The 21341-nt window shown below is 43.2% G+C and overlaps 1 protein-coding gene and 2 pseudogenes across 4 annotated transcripts in view; 2 read left to right on the top strand and 1 right to left on the bottom strand.

Annotated features, from left to right (window-relative positions):
- The window catches only part of LOC110526270 (phosphorylase b kinase regulatory subunit beta), an 81124-nt gene extending 67957 nt beyond the window's left edge, over positions 1–13167 (top strand). For 2 of the 4 annotated variants that reach the window (XM_090238439.1, XM_036980623.2), the window contains 12 exons: positions 1975–2065; positions 2541–2599; positions 3632–3794; positions 3936–4017; positions 5308–5365; positions 5643–5733; positions 10549–10745; positions 10920–11054; positions 11145–11274; positions 11588–11695; positions 11908–12045; positions 12468–13167. In XM_090238439.1, coding sequence (XP_090094565.1) covers positions 1975–2065; positions 2541–2599; positions 3632–3794; positions 3936–4017; positions 5308–5365; positions 5643–5733; positions 10549–10745; positions 10920–11054; positions 11145–11274; positions 11588–11695; positions 11908–12045; positions 12468–12605 — 1390 coding nt within the window. In that variant the 3' untranslated portion in view covers positions 12606–13167. Of the gene's footprint in view, positions 1–1974; positions 2066–2540; positions 2600–3631; positions 3795–3935; positions 4018–5307; positions 5366–5642; positions 5734–9244; positions 9336–10548; positions 10746–10919; positions 11055–11144; positions 11275–11587; positions 11696–11907; positions 12046–12467 lie in introns of all 4 variants that reach the window. The other 2 variants (XM_036980624.2, XM_036980622.2) reach the window with 1 other exon arrangement.
- Positions 319–1523, top strand: LOC149982942 (general transcription factor II-I repeat domain-containing protein 2B-like; annotated as a pseudogene).
- Positions 13168–14796: 1629 nt separating the features above from the next.
- LOC149982943 (leukotriene B4 receptor 1-like) lies at positions 14797–15630 on the bottom strand (annotated as a pseudogene).
- Between the last annotated feature and the right edge of the window lie 5711 nt (positions 15631–21341).

Genomic DNA, 21341 nt, shown 5'->3' on the forward strand with positions numbered 1-21341 from the left:
TATGTATTCTGAGCAGAGGGCAAATGCATTGAAAGAGTTGCAAAAGAGGCAAGGACTTCTCACAAAACTGCATTCAGCAAACAACGGAATTGCGAGAGCTAGCTATTTACTCTCCCACAAAATTGCTAAACATAGCAAGCCATTCGCTGAGGGCGAATTCATTAAAGAATGTTTAATTGACTCTGCAGCAATACTTTGCCCCGACAAGGAAGAGCTGTTCGAAAATATTTCCCTATCAATATGAACAGTGACACGGCGTGTTGAGGACATTGCAGAGAATATGGAACAACAGTTAAACGAAAAAGGTAAAGGATTTAACCTATTTCTCCTTGGTCCTAGATGAGAGCAGTGATGCTCGTGACATGGCACAGTTGTTGATATTCTTACGAGGCATAACCCCAGACTTTGAAGTTACAGATGAGCTTGCTTCAATGTAGTCAATGAAGAGCACAGCCACAGGGAAAGATTTATTGGAGGAGGTTAATAAGTGTGTGGCAAAGCTGGGACTGCGTTTTGAAAAGTTCTCCAGTGTGACCACTGATGGATGCCCAAACTTGACAGGAAAAAATGTTGGCCTTTAGAAAAGGATACAAGATCAAGTAGCTGAGCTGAACCCAGATCAGAATTGTTTTTCCTGCATTGCATTATTCATCAGGAGGTACTCTGTAAATGTGTTCTGAAAATGAGCCATGTTGTGGATACATTCACTAAAGAGGTAAACTTCACAAGAGAAAAATCTTTAAACCACAGGTAGTTTGTCTCATTGTTGGAAGAGACAGAGTCGGGTCATGCGGATCTCCCCTACCACACAAACGTGGGGAAAGTGCTTAAAAGGGTGTGGGACCTGAAGTCAGAGATTGCTGAGTTTTTGCAAATGAAAGGAATGTATGTGGATTTCCCTCAACTGAAAGATAAAGAATGGTTGGCTGATTTTGCCTTCACCGTGGACATCATGGCCCTCATGAATGAACTGAATTCCAAACTACAAGAGAAGGGCCTTTTTGCACATCAGATGTACAGCCTTGTCAAAGCCTTCAAGGGAAAGTTACTCCTCCTGACGCGCCAAGTAGAAGCCAACCATCTCACCCACATTCTGACACTACTAGTCTGTTCCCTATCAGATGACCAGCGGGAGAAGTATACATCGCTGCTGCGTGCTTTGAACGGTGAGTTTTCTCATAATTTTGAGGGTTTCAAAGTGTCGGAAAATGACACGCTGTTGGTTTCCTCTCCTTTCACCTTCAATGTGGATAACGCTCCCACTGACCTACAACTTGAGCTTATCAATCTTCAGACTGATGCAGTGATTAAAGAAATATTCAAAACAATGTCACTGACGAGGTTCTATGTATCTCTCGATGAACAACACTTTCCAAACATTAGGAGTCATGCTTTGTGTGTGAACAGACATTTTCAATGATGAAATATAACAAGTCAAGGCACACTGACTCTCACCTCTCAGCAATCCTGCGCATAGCGACGTCAGAAACTATACCTGACTTCACTGCTCTAATCAATCCCCATCAGAGACTTCACTCCTCACACTGATTGAGTAGTTTAAATATAATGTTGAGCTCTCTCTCTCTCTTGTGTTTTTTGCATACCTGTTAACAAGAGTTCTGTCCGTGGTGCTGAATGCACAGTGTACTTTTCCCTCCCTGTGTAGTTCATTGCCTGTTTAATAATGAAAATACCTACCAAAAGTAGAACATGGATGTGGTTTATTCCTGTGCATGTTAAAAAAGTTAAATAAGTAGCATATCTGGATGTGATTTACAGTAGATATATCTGTCAACACAGTCATACACATGATGTATAATCCTGTAATATGATTCTGGCCCGTGATGGCAAAAATATTATCTAATGTGGCCCTGCATGGAAAATAATTGCCCTGGCCTGCATTTGGTTAATATGGAGAAAATGATGACCGTTGAAAATGGTAAAAGTAGAATACCCTTGGTTTCTATCCATCAGGGGGAGCCGTTTCAACCCAGTCCTGGACATGTTGGCATCGTTCAAGAAGGGGAGCGTCGGTGGGGTCAAAGTACACGTGGACAGACTTCAGGTTCTCAGCACTTTCACTTGTTTCAGTCTACTGACACTTCTTTGAGGCGTTGTGATATCTACCCTCACAATACTATTGTCAGTTCTCCTTTCCTTTGGAAATGCATTCAGATATAGTGAATATGTGTTTGCAAATCCAATGCCTTTGAATTGCCTTCATCGAGTTCTATTTCCTACTGTTACAATGACTTTCAGTGTCTCTAGAGAGTTCTTTAGATGTTTTGATGTGACGTCTTTTAAGAAGGACACTCAATATTCCCCTCGCACCTAACTCTAGGAGCAGACAAAGGGCTCCATCCCTCATAGTCAATCCCTTTTATCATCTCATTCTTCTGGGGACATAATTCCCCTTTGCACATCTAACTGGCTGTCTTCATTTGGATGTGACTTCAGCCGGGAATGTTTGAAATCACCGGAACTGTTCCTATCCCCTGTAAATGAGATTCCTAGATGTAACTATTAATTTGTGCTTCCAGACCCTGATATCAGGAGCTATTGTGGAGCAGTTGGACTTCCTTCGTGTCAATGAAGCAGAGTAAGAGCTTGTTCCTGTCTTTCCGCCTTTGTTTTGTGACACAATCTTTATACGGCAGTGGTCACCAACCTTTTCTGAGTCAAGATCACTTTCTGAGTCAAAATGCATGCCAAGATCTACCGCTCTGATTTTTATATTAACATGACTTAAAAAATCTAAGCCTATGCAACAATAACCAATTAAAAACAGTATTGTGGCAATGAGGTTTGTGCAGTAAGTTATAGGCCCAATACATTATCACCACATACTGGCTTTGCTTGAATTTACCTGCCAATTATTTTACTGAGCTGATGGTGCCTGCATCTAATTGTCAGTCTCAGCAGAGGGAGAGAGCAGCAGACTGAGGGTCCGTCTCTCAACATCCCTCCGCTCTCCCTTTCCTCCACTGACACTCACCAAAAAGGGACACCGTTTTCCAGCTGATGGTGAAACTCGAGTCGCACCGCATTATTTCTGCCTCATGCACAAATTCGTGTTGTTACTCCTATGAACAGAGGAGATATTAAAAAAGACCCAAGTCGCTAATAATAACAACATTCATTCATTACTGCTGCACTGCTTGTTGTAGCGCAGAGTGGAAATAGGAAAAACAAGCATTTTGAAATATCACAGAATCAATTTTGCTGTAGATTTATTTTATGCCTGCTATGTTACTGCAGACTGTCTGAGAAATGCCAGCGGTGGCATAGTGCACTTGATTTCCTCTCCAGGCCCACCAGGAAGGCAGAGTTTGTAGCTTCAGACACATGAAATGGCAATAGTTTGCCTACCCGGCCCGGCGCGCAGGGCAGCTGAATTGGCTGCACCTACCACCAACAATCCGAGACTAATAATAAATAAAAAAATAGGAACACAAGGCTTTATCGTTTGTTTTTTTACAGAAATATTTGGCGATCGCCTAGAAATGCCTTGGAGATCGACAAGTCGATCGCGTTCGACCGGTTGGTGACCACTATTATAGAGGAATCAGTGTGTAAAGAACTTAACTTGCCTGTAAACCTGAAAATACTCATGTAACTTCTGCTGGTATAGAATCCCAGAGTTTAAGAACTTTCAGGAGCTGGAGATGCCCAAGCACTCCAAGGTAAAGAGGCAGACGAGCACGCCCAATGCCTCAAACCTGGAGCAGCAGCCTGAGATCGACATTGAGGAGTGGAAACACAAATCCACCAACGAGATCATGCAGAAATTCTATGTGAGTACGTCGTCGATATTAGGACAGCTTCAATCAAAAGGTGATGGGTGTTTAATGTAGCGCTCTAGATCTGACTATAAACTGTCATTACACCCATATGGCATGACCTTTGACCTCTTTCTGTGTTTTTGTCTTACTCAGGACTGTGACTGCCTGGCCAGTCAAGCACAGCTTGCCAGTATTCTCATGAAGAAAGAGGGTCCTGACTTCTTTGCCAATGATGGTAGGCACAGAATCAAAAACGCACATGCAAAATGGTGTTACTCTGTTAAAGTAACAGTCCAGTGAAAATCTAATTTTACTAATATTTTGTTTGCTCATACCCAAATAATGTTGTTGACTCGTCCTTTACTTGTAATTGTAGCCAAAACATAAATGAGAAAAACCTCTCAGTAAAACTCACTCAAACTTGTTATTGAAACAAACCGTTAAAAAAAAAAATACACTTGAAATTTGCTTGGATAATGACATCATCCTCTTCGGCCGAGACAGGCCGTGATTGGTCCAGCAGCATTTTTTTTTTCTCCGGTGGGGTGAAGGATCCTTCTCGAGACTCAGGCTCAGGAGTGCACATTCACTGCACACAAGCAAGCTAGCTAGCAAGCCAACAATCCACAGTTGCTGTTATCAAAAAGGACAAACCCTATGCAACAACTCTCGCCAATCACTTCTATTTCAAATGATGTGGTTTGTAAGAGTTGGCCTGCTGGCTATTTAGAAGCAGTTAGCTACCTAGCATGCTAATGTTAGCTATCGCGACCATCTGTAGCCAGCAAGAAAGCAAGAAAAAGCAGATCCTCCACACAACAATCATCTCTCCATTCCCTTCTATTTTAAATCGTGTGGTTTATACCTTTCAGTTTTATGTCAAGAGGAAACCTAGTTAGATTCTACAAGTGTCTGGAACTCTATTGGAGGGATGCGACACCATTCTTCCATTTGGTGTTTTGTTGATGGTGGTGGAAAACGCTGTCTCAGGCCCTGCTTCCGAATCTCCCATAAGTGTTCAGTTGGGTTGAGATTTGGTGACTGAGATCACTCTGTTGTTTCCTAACAGGCCAAGCAGGGGCACAGAGAAAATATGCTTTTTAATATCCTAATTAGAATGTTTTGGAAGGACATCTATTTAATTGATATTGTAATTAATTGTAGGTAATATTTTTGTTTAAAAAAATTGTAACATTGAACAGATACTTTAACACTATTCATCAGAGCCAGACTAACGGGCCAACTAGCCCCAGGGTGGGAATCAGTGCATCACTGTAAATGAAATGTCCATAGCCTAATCCATTTAGCACCCCATGACTAACTGATAATAAAAATACAAAATGGGGTCAATTCAACCAAGGCATAGTCTATGCAGCTAGTGTCAAGAATAGCAGTGTCTTGGCAAACACTGTTTTCAGACCCAATCATCTACCGTTTACATTGTTTGTTTTACATCATTTCTAGAATATATCCAGTGATTTGCATTGCTCAGTTCACTTACAGAGGCCTTTTTAACTGTTTCCAGAGACCCTCATGGAAGACATGGAGAGACTCTACAGAATAGCTGGGACCAGAAAACTTTGGTCAGATTTCCTTCTTTCTCTAGCATATCATTCCCTTTCCATTTAACCTGAAAGAATAGTTTGTATTTTATTTTATGTGGCCGATGATATCCTTCCATTTACAGTACCTCTATGAAGAGCCTTCAACATTTTTGCCTTTCAGATACTTTTTACTGTCGTTTCAAGATTTAAATAACATTTTCTCTTGTTCTCCTATGTCTGTCTTCATCAAAATTGTAAATGTATCCACTGAATTCCAAACTATTGTAAACAATGATAGACATTTCTACGGGTGTAGGCTGGCGGTGCGTTACGCTGCGGCCGTTATCAAGAAGTTTGCCAGTTCTATAGCCCCTCATATCACCACACTGGTGGTCCATGGCAAGCAGGTAATGGAGTAGAGTTGATGTGTAGCATGTGTGCTGTATTAGCTCAGCTAGCCACTCAGTCACTGTGCACAACGTGTACCATTAACTGTGAGTGCTATGCTTCGCTCATGCGCTACTTCCCTCTGCAGCACTGTCCAATAGCTCTCTATGGAATCGATCAATTTCACGTTCACGTGCTCCGTTGGCCTTTTTGTTCTGGCCGTTGTTGTTGTTGTGATGGTTCGGCTGTGTTATGGGGAACTGGTCGTGAGTTTTCATATTGCTCAGCGCTACGATTGAACATAATTGAAAAGAGACCCGAGAGTCAGAGAGTGGAACAGCCCATAATCCAGCCGGGCTCCACCTTGCTCTGGAACCACATCAGTACTTGGTCCAATTTCCTTTCTCATTTATTTAACACGGGTTAATAAGTGGAGCTTGAAATAAGTTCCTTTTATATTACAAAACATCAATGGTTTAACATCACAACATGCCCTTTGAGCATTTAGCCTGACATTTCATGGACAAAATATGTAGACGTATAAGCTGTAGACCATATCAGTGCTAAAACGATATGAGCACAATTTACTATAGGTATAGATGGCTGGGTGTGGTAAATGGGAGATGAATATTGTTGATACGATGAAAGTACACCTTTTTAAAGCTTAAAACACTGTGTTTTCTCCATTTTATTTGGAAATCTATTGAGAATGTTTTTTTAAGTTGATGTGTATGGCTAAGCAACCCTGAATGCTGCCATGTACACTCCACTCCAAATGTATTTGGACAGTGAAGCTAGAACTTTTATATGGTCTCTATACTCCAGCATTTTGGATGTGAGATCAATATGTTTCATATGAGGCACAAGTAAAGGATGTCATCTTTTTATTTGAGGGTCTTTTCATACATATCTGTTACCGTTCAGAAATGACATCTCATTCCAAAACCGTTTAGAAAACATCTCATTCCAAAATCATGGGCATTAATATGGAGTTGGTCTCCCCTTTTGACGCTGTAACAGCCTCCACTCTTCTGGGAAGGCTTTCGACTAGATGGTGGAACATTGCTGTGGGGATTTGCTCCCGTTCAGCCACAAGAGCATTAGTGAGGTCAGGCACTGATGTTGGGCAATTAGGGCTGGCTCGAAGTCGGCGTTCCAGTTCATCCTAAAGGTGTTCGATGGGGTTGAGGTCAGGGCTCTGTGCAAACTTTTGCTATAAAGAAGCACAGAATTGTCTAGAATGTCATTGTATGCTGTAGTGTTAAGATTTCCCTTCCCGTGGCCTAGCCCGACCATGAAAAACAGCCCCAGACCATTATTCCTCCTCCACCAAACTTTACCGTTGGCACTATACATTGGGGCAGGTAGCGTTCTCCTGGCATCCGTAAACCCGTGATTCATCCGCCGGACTGCCAGATGGTGGAGTGTGATTCATCACTCCAGAGAACGCATTTCCACTGCACCAGAGTCCAATGGTGGCAAGCTTTACACCACTCCAGCCAACGCTTGGCATTGCACATGGTGATCTTAGGCTTGTGTGCGGCTACTCGGCCGTGGAAACCCATTTCATGAAGCTCCCGACTAACAGTTCTTGTGCTGAAGTTGCTTTCAGAGGCAGTTTGGGACTCGCTAGTGAGTGTTGCAACTGAGGACAGATGATTATTATGCTCTTCAGCACTTGGCAGTCCCGTTCTGTGAGCTTGTGTGGCCTACTACTTTGCGGCTGAGCCGTTGTTGCTCCTAGACATTTCCACTTCACAATAACAGCACTTGTGTTTGACCGGGGAAGCTCTTGCAGGGCAGAAATTTGACGAATTGACTTGTTGGCACATATGATGGTGCCATGTTGAAAGTCACTGAGCTCTTCAGTAAGGCCATTCTACTGCCAATGTTTGTCTATGGACAAACATTGGCACATGGCTGTGTGCTCGATTTTTATACACCTGTCAGAAACGGATGTGGCTGAAATAGCCGAATCCACTAATTTGAAGGGGTGTCCACATACTTTTGTATATATAGTGTGTCTATTCCCCCAATTTGAAGGTGTCATAAGTATTGGGACAAGTCAAAAGTTAAGTATATGGTACCATATTCCTAGCACGCAAGTGAAAAAGTTACAGATGCACAAAGATCATACCCCCAAAACATGTTAACCTCTCACTATTACCAATAACAGGGGAGGTTAACATTCCGGGGAGGGGGGGGGGGGGGGGGGGTGCCTCTAACTTCCTCACTCATCATTATTCACGATTCATTCAAGATTATCCGTAATCATGATATCATCCATATTAATGTGGAAGTGTTCAGAAACATATTCTATTCTTATTTACAATAAAAGTGACTCCAAAATGACACAATACATTGTTTACCATTTATTTCTATTGGGCACAACATAATCTGAAGCACAACCCCCCAAAAACTGCAAATGCTTCCAACAAGTTTGTAGAGTTACAAGCTTGATGTAATCATTGAGTGCTAGTAATATAGGGACCAAATACTAAACTTTTGACTACTTTAAAACACTATAAGTGAATACGTCCAAACTAGATACATAGTGCTTTCATTTCTAAACGGTAAAACAGATTTATAAAAGAAAATACCCTAAAAAAAAAGGTGACATTCTGTACTGTCGCCTCATATAAAACATTTGATCTTAAATCCAAAATGCTGGAGTATAGAGAGACATTTTAGCTTTAGCTTACTGTCCAAATAAATATGGAGGGGAGCGTATGTACCATAACTACAGCACATGCCTGTTGCTTTTTCCTCACAGGAACCCAGCAAGCATGGGGAGACGTACTGCACAGTCACTCTAGTGAATAATGCAATCGTAAATTAGTGAACATGGAAATATGTGAAAATGAATAGGCTGAGTCAGGAGACAACAGCAGGAGCCAGAGCTGAATTCATGCGGTGGAATCTTCATTTGGAACCACTGCCTGTTCTGCTAGGCTAGGCTAGGCTAGGCTAGGTGTCCCAGAGGGAAGCACCCACCATGCTAATAGATTTCCATTCTATGGGGATGGCATCTTGTGTTTTGATCAGTTCGCCATTTAGTTACAAAAGTCCTTCTGTTGCAGGAAAGGAAGTTTGTAGAGTTGTGGTTTTACATGTGCAGAATCACAATGATGATCATTTATTTGACAATCTGGAGGTGAAATCCAGAGTCGATTTAGATTTGTTTTTCATTTGCTTAGCAAAAAAAATCAATAATTGACGTGTAAAACAGTAGCACAACAAGGCTCTTTGTACTGTATAGACACACCGGTGGACATGAGTGGGACATGCCACACACATTACTTTGTTTTAGAACTTCATTACACGAATCGCACCTTCAGTAGTGTGACTCAAATCACGTTACAGCACATCAGCCTTAATGTCATGGTTATACTGTATGTGTGGTTCTTATGATAGAGAACACAGCCGACTACATTGTTATCGCACTGTCATTATGAACTGTTCCTACTGTAGTTGTATTGACACGTATAGCATTGACCCTATTAAGGATCTCCTTGTGTTTTTGTTTACCAGGGGGGTTGTACGAATCGCAGCCAGTGTGATAACTAAGCTAGTGGACAGCATTGCCCCAAGTATTACTAGTGTTTTAGTGCATGGCAAGCAGGTAAGTGGACATTTGAAAATGGGGGGAAATTATACAGTTGAATAATTTATGTATTTTATTTTTTTGTCACATCAGATGCCTATTTCGAAACACAATCTTAGTGTTCATTGATTATCAATGAATTGGATGAAATGATGTCCATTTTGAAAGTATTAGGAACGTTCAGTTGACAGTGAGCTCCTCATGCTTTTGTCCTATAGGAAATGCTTAGTGTTATTGCAGTTGCACGCTTCGTATTTCCCAGCTAACTCACTGTGCTTTAGCCCTGTAGCGAGGCTGTTAATATGTTTCATACCTGCTGAAAGTGTATTCCTGGGTTTAACAGGCTCTATGTATGCTGTGACCTGACCTATAACCTATGACCTAATACAACCCGTTCCCTTGGATTTATATGAAGTGAGCTGCCTAAAAGTATAACGTTTTATCATTATACATTTTTTTTCTCAAATATTAGTTGCTTCTTAGCAGTCCCCATTTCTGGCCTCATTTTCCCACCCAAGAGTTTTGGGGGGTTCATTACTATGAAGTACCTCAAGGTGTGAATCTGCATGTAGATTGCATCGTAGAGGGGAAACTATTCTGGACTAGATGAGAAAGATGGTTTTGAGCAAGAGTTGTCTGCACCTGTCACCTGGTAGGACATGTTTAGATTACACTTAGTAATATTAGAAGCGAGGTACAGATTAAAAGCTGTGATTTACCATCTAACTGGAGAGCATTAGTCTGCAACCATATGTTTTGAGGGGCTATTTTTCAAAGGGACATTAAAGCATATCTTGTTGTTTTGGAAGAATAATGATTACCCAGGTGTAATTTTCTTCTGGCCTTTATGCTTTGAAAATAAGAAATATCACAAGATAATCTTGGTCATTATCTTTTATCCCATGTTCTACTAGGTGGGGGGGGGGGCACTTTTACAGTTTTGAGATGGAGAGATAGTTTAAGCGAAGGGGATACGGAAACATCAGCATTTCTACATAGTATTGCACACTATCTGGTCAGTCAAAAAGTGTATAGGTAGAGGGATGTCACCCATAAAATAAAATCTAATGTTTTTATTTCAACCTTTTGACTATTTGCTTCTTGTTATCCATGTAAACACATCTACCTTTCTGGTTCGTCACTCTGTCCTCTTAGAAAAATAATCCCCACAAAACAATAACAGAACAGCAGACATTCTTCTGATGCTGGCTGGGCTGTGCTCTGTTGCCAGGTAACACTGGGACTGTTTGGGCATGAGGAGGAGGTGATCTCCAACCCCCTCTCACCTGGGGTCATCAAGGGCATCCTCTACAGCAAGTGCTACGGGGAGAGGGAGGCCGTGCTGCAGCAGGAGCTGGTCATCCACATCGGCTGGATCATCTCCAACACCCCCGAGCTGTTCAGCGGCATGCTCAAGATCCGCGTCGGGTACGAATAGAGCCCGGGAGGAATAGAGCTAGGCAGGCTGTAGCCATGGCCATTCTGATCCTACAGCTGGGTGGTTGTTATTCTGTTTGTCTCTCAAGTTGTCTGTTTGAGGATAGCCATCTGTGGTTATGAGATGCATTGTTTTTGCTTCGTATTCCGCTGGTATTGGTGTAGGTGGATCATCCAGGCCATGAAGCATGAGTTGGAGATCCGAGCAGGTGACATGTCACCCCAGGACATTTACCAGATGTCCCCCAGCGATGTTAAACAGCTGCTGTTGGATGTCCTTCAGCCACAACAGCACGGCAGGTAAACGCACGCACACACACCCAAGCCTCCACACACACATTTTTTATTCTATTCTTTTTTATTAATCTCCCTATTCGTTACCCATCCCAGGTCCTGGATCAACATGCGTCAAATCGATGGTTCCCTCAACAGGACTCCCCATGGCTTCTATGACCGAGTGTGGCAGATTTTGGAGAGAACTTGTAACGGCATCGTAGTGGCAGGGATCCATCTCCCACAGGTAGTGTTGGTTATTGCCACAGTGACATTATAATCCTTTATTTACATCCTCAAACTCCACATTTAATCACATCTCTGAAGGACCACACTATAGGCCCCCTTTGACAGAGGTGAAATTCCCAAAAAGACTGCATATTTGAAGTATATTAGGCTGCTTGGCCCAACAGTTGATTCAAAAGGATGGTTTGAATGCAGGAGATCCTCAATGCATCGCATATACCTCACTATTAAATAAATGTTTGTTTATTTGAGTATGTGAGTTAGTCTTGCCTAAAGCCTTACTGTTAAAATCTCTCACTTTCCTTCCATTGCAGCAACCTACACTATCTGACATGACCATGTATGAGATGAACTTTTCTCTGCTGGTGGAAGACACACTGAAGGACATTGTGCTGCCTGAGTACAGGCAGATAGTAGTAGAGGTAAGGGCCAATCAGATTTCACTGTAATTTACAGCTGCATGTTTTCCGTACACTACTCTTGGTCAAACAGGACCCTCTATTGACTATCTTACCCACGCATTTCATCTAGCAACATTTCCACCACATTGGGTTTACAATACAAAACATACTAATTGTACACACATATTATCATGGCTCTACTTTCTTACCTGCCCTAATATCCATGGTTGCAGCTGCTGATGGTGGTGTCCATAGTGTTGGAGAGAAACCCGGAGCTGGAGTTTTCAGAGAAGGTTGACCTGGACGTTCTGGTGAAGGAGGCCTTCCATGACTTCCAGAAGGACAGGAGTCGGGAGGGGATGAATAAACCGGTAGGTGCCTGCCCTACACTCTCCGCTAGACTCACAGAATCTAAGGTTGGGTCAGACCACTGTCACGCGAGCTCCTTGGAGTTCATGTAGCATGCAAGCTTAGCTGTTGTACGCCCACGATGATGTACAGTACAAGTTATCTCAGCTAAGTCGAAGCAGACCGCATATTCGAGGGGAGGTTACCTTGGGTGCTTTGGCGATCATTTCTCTGGTCAGTCTCGACTAAATTCATTAACGGTGAATGGTAAGGATGGGAGTAATTGTGTTACTTGTTATTCATATCAGATTATTTCCAATCTGAATAGTTGTTCATTCTGCAGTTCGTTGCTGAAAAGCAGTGCTTTGTTATAGAGCTTTCGACAGTTTGCACTGTATATAACAGTACTGCTAGTTTACAATGAAAAAAACATTGTTGTCCGCAGGATGACATGGAGGAGTTCTATAAGACACCTCCGATGGGCAGGAGAGGCACCTCCAGTTACCTGACCAAGGCTGTGATGATTCAGCTGCTTCAGGGAGACGTGAAGCCCTCCAAGGATGACCCCTGCTCGGTCAGCTAAACGAAACCCGTTCAGCGGAGTAGAGGAGTCCACCTCTACTGTACTTCGTTGAACTACTAACAACATGCTAAATTAGTCAGCAGCACTGACTGTTGTTCCACCAGCAATACCCTTGTTCTGTTAGCTTCAAGCTATTAGGACAGAATGTATCAGATCTTATCAACACCGTTACTACTGATAACAACATTGAACTCTTACCCCCTGAAATCCTTGCATGTAGACTTGTTTGTATAGCATTAGCATTGTAGGGCAGCCCAGTGCACACTTTTTTTTGTTCTCTAAGTCTTAGGAAGTCCAGGTCTTTTTGAAAGCCTGGTCGCTGTATTTTTCTGAATGTGGTTAATACACAGTCATTTGAGTTCCTTCACTCTTAATAACATGATATATTCATTAAGTTGTTTATGTGTTTGCACGTGGTTTGAGTGTGCCGACCCAGTGTAGTGAATCTGAATTAGAACTTTTTCAATGTGTGTGACGATTGCCATTGTGTTCCGCCACTCGATCAAGGGGATTTTGGAAGCTCAACACTAGTTTCAAAAAAATAAACTTGTGGAACCTGTGACATCCTGTTGATTTATTTGCTTGGGTTCGTCATGTTTGAATTTCGTGGAGCGTTACCCCTGCTGTATAATATTGGCCTTGTATCATTGAAGCTAAATGTGTAAAAGGCTTTATAATCACAACATGGTGTATGTAACATGTTTCTGTTTATTTCGCCTGCAGTTGCTACAGAAATGTCATGATTATTCAAGCGTGTCTAGTTGTTCCTGGGGGTATGTGTATTGTATTGAATCCCACCACTAGTAACTCCCACTCATGTCAGCTTAGCTGCAGTCATACCAATCTCACCGTTGGAGCTGGAAAATCACATCATTTGACATACAAAGGAAGGGTTAGACACTGAGAAAAGCAGAGGAATTATTTCTGCGTAGGACTCAATACATCATTTACTTCAGAATCTGTTCTAAAGCTGCTCCAACACTTGGACAGGAGAATGGGATTGATAGATTGAGAAACGCTTAAAAAGGTCATGGTTGCAGGGAAGGTTGTTTCAGTGTTCTGAAGCGAGGAAGTTCATAAATAAGGGTGATATTCAAACCATGCGAAAGTATGCTCATCGTGCATACAGTACATGTATGCTGTAGTTATTATTAGTTAGAGCAGAGTACATAGTCTGCCATTTAGATCAGGCCGGTGTATGAAATGACAGTGGCAATAGCATTTGTGGCGAGCAATTTATTAATATGATACACTGTTATGCATTGTACACCTCTGCCTGATGCTTCATTAATTGAAGAAAGCATTTCATAGGAAAAGCAAATATGCTGGTTGTATATGTTACACTAACTTGATACTTTATGACCGGACTCATCAATTCACAGTTCAATTAAAATCTGCAGAGCAGAACAATCTTTCATATTTACCGAGCAAGGCCGCATCCCCTCCTCGTACCTCCCTGTAAAAGGTGTAATGTTTTCTCTTAAAGAACTCCCATAAAAGTTAACTGTGCATTAAAGCCAGAGTATGTCTTTTGCTGGCAGCAGTAAAAGCATTTATTTGCCAATCTGTCTCGAGCGTTTGGGCCTGACAGTCAGAGCTTTATTCCTGCTCCTTCTACACCAACACTCTGTACCATGAAGGGCATCAAAGACTGTGCCAATGTTTCCCTTTTTTTCGCAATATTATTATAGTCACTTTATGGTCTGAACCAAAGGGCTGAATAAATAATGAAAGTTAATGTAAAGTGTGTGAAAATATATTTGACCTACAGTTTTTCTTTGTGTCATGTTAGATGAGTGGCTGTAAGTAGGTGAGATCCTTTTTCACAAACTACAGTATGTTTCTATATCACGGTATTCTGTCTTTCTCACCGACTCTCATGTTGCAGATATTGACAACAGGCGTGTTTTTTTTTTCTCACCTACTCTATCTCCCACTTCCTGCAAAATGAGTTGGTAATTTCGCTTTCAATTTTGCATTTACTATTTCAGTCGAATCCACGCATTGCATGGATGCATTTAAGCACTGACCAAGTGTGCGTGGTCTGAAAGGAGACATTGAAGATGGTTTCAAGCTGGTTTGTGATCATTTTATAGAGATTCCATTCTGTTTCTGCTTTCACCAACATTGTTGGTCTTTGGTCAATCATGATGGGGCCATAAAAAAAAAAAAAACGTTATCACAATATAGGTCACCTCTTTGCTTCAAAGCCGTAGTGACCCCCTCCCTTTGATTTACATGCACACCTCAAATAGAAAAAAACAAAACAAAAATTCACACAAAAAAATAACAACATGTACGTGTACATGTTAACAACATGACCAGGAACCCAGAGAATGATGAAGGTCACAGTAAATCCAGTGACCAATCTGGTCATCGTTTGGGTGCTGAAGAGGGCTGTCTGGTTCACTCGCCTGTGAAGGAATAAATAAAAGGTGACCAGAATGGAACCCAGAACAAAACTCACCAATGTCTCAAAAAAAAGAACAGCCACTCTTTCCCAGTCCGATTCAGTGTGTCTTTGACATCTTAGACCAGAACCTGTAACCACTATATTCCTTGTTGCAACAGCAGGCCCGGTTAGGATGCATGCAAGCCTCAATAGTGCAAGTAGCAATACCTTCTCACCTCTCCTTCCCAGCCTGGCCCACTGATGGGGGTAGAGAACCGACATGTAGCGCTGCACACTCATAGTCATAGTCATGATATTGATATATAGGCTGCAATAGACCATGAAGGAGAAGAACTTGCAGAGCCCACGGCCAAGATTCCACCCACACAGGAGGGAATAGATCCGCACAGGTAGGGAGGCCAGACACAGGACGTCAGAACAAGCCAGATTCAGCATCAGTTTCAGGGGGTGACATGATCTATTTTTACCTGGCGCAGAATTACCACCACAAACAGCTATATTTGCAGGGAGGCCCACTAGGCAGCACAGTCCCATCAGTGTACTGGATACAACGTTGCCAGGATTCCTTGAGGTGATGATGGAGATGGAGATGTTGAGCTGATCCATGGTCATGACTTGAGAGAGATTGGTGTGATGATCTGAGTGGTGTGAAGTCAGGAAGCTCAGTTCTTCACGCGTGCCCTGTGCATTGTCTATTTTGAACCACATACTGCGCCTTTATAAAGTATTCATAACCTTTGACTTATTCCACATTTTGATGTGTTACAACCTGAATTCAAAATTGATACAAATACAAAAAAATCTCACCCACCTACACACAATATCCCATAATGACAAAGTAAAAACATGTTTTTAGACATTTTTGAAAATACTATACTCCACCCTGTAGTATCCCTTGATTGATTGGTTGATTTTATTTGACCATTTCAAAATATAATACAACCATACCATTTTGTAGCTCTGAGTCTCTACTTTTATATAATGTAAAATACTCCATTTTGAATTTTGCTTCATAAGACCAAATCCAGGTAGTGAGTCACAAATGTGTTGAGAATAACACAATAACAAAAACAAAAAAATCATTTCCATTAATGTCCTAGTTAAAACATGTTGAACATTTACAGCTAACCCACATGAACATCTATTATAGTATTCTATAGTCTAAATACTGTAATATTACTATATTTATAAACTATAGTATTCACTAGTGCTTTTGCTGACTTTACTTTAGTATTTACTGTAATGTTTTTGCGGACATTACTAGTATACTATAGTATTCACTATAGTGTTTTAGCGGACTTTACTGTAGTATTCACTATAGTGTTTTTTGCAGACATGACTGTAGTACTATATTGTAGGTTAACACTTCATTTGGATAGTCCATCTGTAGATGCTCTAGACCCCTCAAACTCAACTCTGGACATCGAAGCCAGTTCCACTGCATTTTTTTATTGTTCCGCACTAATCAGGGACTGTATATACTACAGTATTCTACAGTCATGTCCGAAAAAACACTACAGTAAATACTACAGTCATGTCTGCAAAAACACTACAGTGAATGTAATAGTAAATACTGTACATACGGTGGCAAGAAAAAGTGTGTGAACCCTTTGGAATTACCTGGATTTCTGCATAAATCGGTCATAAAATTTGATCTGATCTTCATCTAAGTCACAACAATAGACAAGCACAGTCTGCATAAACTAATAACACACAAACAATTATACGTTTTCATGTCTTTATTGAACACGCCGTGTAAACATTCACAGTGCAGGGTGGGAAAAGTATGTGAACCCTTGGATTTAATAACTGGTTGACCCTCCTTTGGCAGCAATAACCTCAACCAAATATTTTCTGTAGTTGCGGATCAGACCTGCACAACGGTCAGGAGGAATTTCGGACCATTCCTCTTTACAATACTGCTTCAGTTCAGCAATATTCTTGGGATGTCTGGTGTGAATCGCTCTCTTGAGGTCATGCCACAGAATCTCAATCGGGTTGAGGTCAGGACTGGGCCACTCTGTTGTTGATTTACTTCTGTGTTTTTAGGTCGTTGTCCTGTTGCATCATCCAACTTCTGTTGCGCTTCAATTGGCGGACAAAGCCTTACATTCTCCTGCAAAATATCTTGATAAACTAGGGAGTTAATTTTTCTGTCTGATAGCAAGCTGACAAGGCCCTGAGGCAGCACTGCAGCCCCAAACCATGATGCTCACTCCACCATACTTTACAGTTGGGATGAGGTTTTGATGTTGGTGTGCTGTGTTTTTTTTCTCCACACATAGTGTTGTGTGCTCCTTCCAAACAACTCAACTTTAGTTTCATCTGTCCACAGAATATTTTGCCAGTAGTGCTGTGGAACATCCAGGTGCTCTTTTGCGAACTTCAGACGTGCAGCAATGGTTTTCTTTGGACAGCAGTGGCTTCTTCCGTGGTGTCCTCCCATGAACACCATTCTTGTTTTGTGTTTTCCGTATCGTAGACTCGTCAACAGAGATGTTAGCATGTTCCAGAGATTTCTATAAGTCTTTAGCCGACACTCTAGGATTCTTCTTAACCTCATTGAGCATTCTGCTCTTGCAGTCATCTTTGCAGGATGGCCACTCCTAGGGAGAGTAGCAACAGTGCTGAACTTTCTCCATTGATACACAATTTGTCTTACCGCGGACTGATGATCATCAAGGCTTTTAGCGATGCTTTTGTAACCCTTTCCAGCTTTATGCAAGTCAACCATTCTTAATCTTAGATCTTATGAGATCTCCTTTGTTCGAGGCATGGTTCACATCAGGCAATGCTTCTTGTGAATAGCAAACTCATTTTGTGAGTGTTTTTAGGGCAGGGCAGCTCTAACCAACATCTCCAATCTCATCTCATTGATTGGACTCCAGGTTAGCTGACTCCTGACTACAATTAGCTTTTGGAGAAGTCATTCATCTAGGGGTTCACATACTTTTTCCAACCTACACTGTGAATGTTTAAATTATGTATTCAATATAGACAAGAAAAATACAATAATTTGTGTGTTATTAGTTTAAGCACACTGTGTTTGTCTATTGTTGTGACTTAGACTACAATGGATATCACAAGTGTACTGTAGAGAGGAGTAGGCAGGAGGCAGTTGCAGGGTTAGAACTACTGAGTTTATTAAAGCACTGTATATATAAAAGCGGGACAAAACCCAAAGTGCAAAATTATAAAGTACTCGGGAAATAAGAGGAGAGATTCCTCTCAGGAAAAGAAGCAACATTTACAATGACCGACAAAGACAAATGACATAAGGGAGTATATGAGTATATATACAGTGATAGAGTGAGGATTGCAACCAGGTGTGTGCAATGATGACGAGACAAGTCCGGGGTTGATGAGTGAAGGGCGTTTACCAGCAGCAGGTTCGGCAGCAGCTAGAAGGCCGGCAACACCGAACACCTGAGCTGGACAGGAGGGAGAGCCAAAGTGAAGGCTGTTGTGACTGTACCACCAGTACAATCGGCCTGCGCCTTCTGCTGGAGGATGACGCGCTGGAGACAGGTATGTGCTGTGTTCCATACCTCCTCGGCACGCCGAAACCAATCGTCCACCGCAAGAGCCTCAATCTGACTCCGGTGCCAGGGCCGGCAGATACCTGGAACACACTGAAAGGATGTGAGGTTAGTGGAGGAGTGACGGAGTGACGGAGGGAGTTTTATGAGTATTCTGCCCAAGGCAGAAATGCAGCATACTCCCATGGCCAGTCTTGACAGTAACTACGACGGTACCTTCCCAGTTCCTGATTTACCCTTTCCACCTGCCCATTTGATTGGGGATGGTACCCGGAGGTGAGGCTGAGCATGACCCCCAGTCGTTCCATGAAGGCCTTCCAGACACGGGAGGGGATCTGAGGTCAGACACGATGTCCTCTGGGATCCCGTAGTGCTGGATGATGTGAGAGAAGAGAGCCTCCGCAGTCTGCATGGCCATAGGGAGACCAGGCAGAAAAATCGAACGACAGGCTTTGGAAAACCGGTCCACAATGACCAGGATGGTTGTGTGCCCCTCCGAAGGGGTAGGTTCTGTGACAAAGTCCACGGAGAGCAGGTGGATAGCAGGTGGAGTTTGCTCTGTGCGCAGTTGGAGCAGGAAGAGAGGTGGACCACCAGTACTTGACAGAGAGACAGTCAATAGTATGGGCTATACCCGGGTGCCCCGACACAGGTGCTGTGTGTGCCCAGGTTGAGGAGACAGTCCCGCACATCAGAGGGCACGTAGGTATGCCGCCCGGGACAGTGGGCAGGTGAGGGCTCCTGTTGCAGGGCTCGACGGATGTCCGCATCCACATTCCACACAACAGGAGTCACAATGCTGACAGGGGAATAATGGGTGTCACTTTCTCCCTCCAATCCTCTGTGTCATGCATCTAGGACAACACATTGGCCTTGACGTTCTTAGATCCCGGCCGGTAGGAGAGGGTAAAGTCAAACCTGGTGAAGAATAGGACCCACCTGGCCTGATGCTGGCTCAGCCTCTTCGCTGCTCAAATATACTCTAGGTTCCGGTGGTCTGTCCAAGCAAGGAATGTGTGTTGAGAACCATCCAGCCAGTGGTGTCATGTTTTCAACGCCTTCTTGACAACCAGAAACTCACGATCCCCCACGTCGTAATTACACTCGGCGGGAGACAGCTTCTGTGAGTAGAAGGTACATGGATGGAGTTTAGATGGCGATCCAGTGGGTTGGGAGAGAACAGCCCCTACTCCAACCTTCGAGGCATCCACCTACAAGATGAAGGGCAGAGATGGGTCAGGATGAGCCAGAACAGGTGCTTTCATAAAACGTTCCTTGAGCGCACGGAAGGCTTCGTTGGCCTCCTCAGTCCAGCGCAGCTGTCTAGGACCTTCCTTCAGGAGGGAGGTGAGAGGGGCCACCACTGTGCTGAAACCCTTAATGAAGCGCCGGAAATAGTTGACAAAATCTAGGAAGCGCTGCACCTTTATGTTGGATGAAACAGGCCATGAATGTACTGCACTGACCCTCTGCTCCTCCATCTCCACTCCCAGGGTGGATATCCGATAGCCCAGGAAGGAGATCGCCTGCTAGAAAAAAAGACACTTCTCCGCCTTGGCGTACAGGTGATGCCCTATCAGCCTCTCCAAAATGGACCTGACATGAGAGACATGTTGCTCGCATGTAGTGGAGTACACCAAGATGTCGTCTATGTACACCACTACACAGTGACCCAATATGTCTCTAAACACCTCGTTAATGAAGGATTGAAATGAAGAGGGTGCATTTGTCAGGCTGTAGGGTATTACCCTGTATTCATAGTGCTCAGTGCTGGTGCTGAAGGAGATCTTCCATTCCTCTCTCTCATTGCGCACCAGATTGTAGGCACTGCGTCAATCCAATTTGTTAAGTACTGGGCACCTTGCATCTGTTCGATCAGAGTGGGTATGAGAGGCAAGGGATAGCTGAATTTAACAGTTGTCTTATTCAGTGTCCGGTAATCGATATAGGGGCGGAGACCTTCGTCCTTCTTCTTCACAAAAAAAATAAGCTGGAGGCTGGAGAGGTGGACTGATGGAGGAATCCTTGGGCCAGCGCCTCCTGGATGTAGACCTCCATGGCTTCGGTCTCTGCATGCGTGAGAGGGTAGATATGGCCCTGTGGGAGGGTATAAACAGGCAGTAGATCGATAGTGCAGTCCCATGGGCGATGAGGGGGCAGGAACATGGCACGAGTCTTTGAAAAAGCCACCTGTAGGTCCCGGTATTCCTCCGGGATAGGGATGTGTGTGGCCTGGTCCGGACTTTCCACGGAGGTGGCAGAGATAAACACAGAGAGACAACTCCCCTGACACTCCTGCGACCAAACCAACAACCTCCTCTCTGTCCATGATATCCTGGGGTTATGAAACTGTAACCAGGGGAAACCTAAAACTACAGGGTGTGCAGGAGAGTCTGAGATGAGGAAAGTGATGTGTTCATGGTGGTTGTGAGCAACTGTGAGGGAAATGGGAATCGTGGTCTGGCACACCAGTCCTGTTCCTAGGGGACGGTTGTCTAGGGCATGGACTGGGAAAGGGGGATGTAAAGGGACTAGAGGAACGCATAATGGAAAAACCACTGACATGTCTAGGAAATTGCTTGCAGAGGGACTCCCGAGTGGCACAGTGGTCTAAGGCACTGCATTGCAGTGCAAGTTGTGCCACTAGAGATTCTGGGTTCGAGTCCAGGCTCTGTCGCAGCTGGCCTCGACAGGGAGACCCATGGGGCGGCGCACAATTGACTTAGAGTCATCCGGGTTAGGGGAGGATTTGGCCGGCAGGGATGTCCCTGGCCCATCACGCAC

The sequence above is a fragment of the Oncorhynchus mykiss genome, chromosome 6, assembly GCF_057628025.1.
Source record: "Oncorhynchus mykiss isolate SJ-2025 chromosome 6, ASM5762802v1, whole genome shotgun sequence".
Taxonomy (NCBI): Eukaryota; Metazoa; Chordata; class Actinopteri; order Salmoniformes; family Salmonidae; genus Oncorhynchus; species Oncorhynchus mykiss.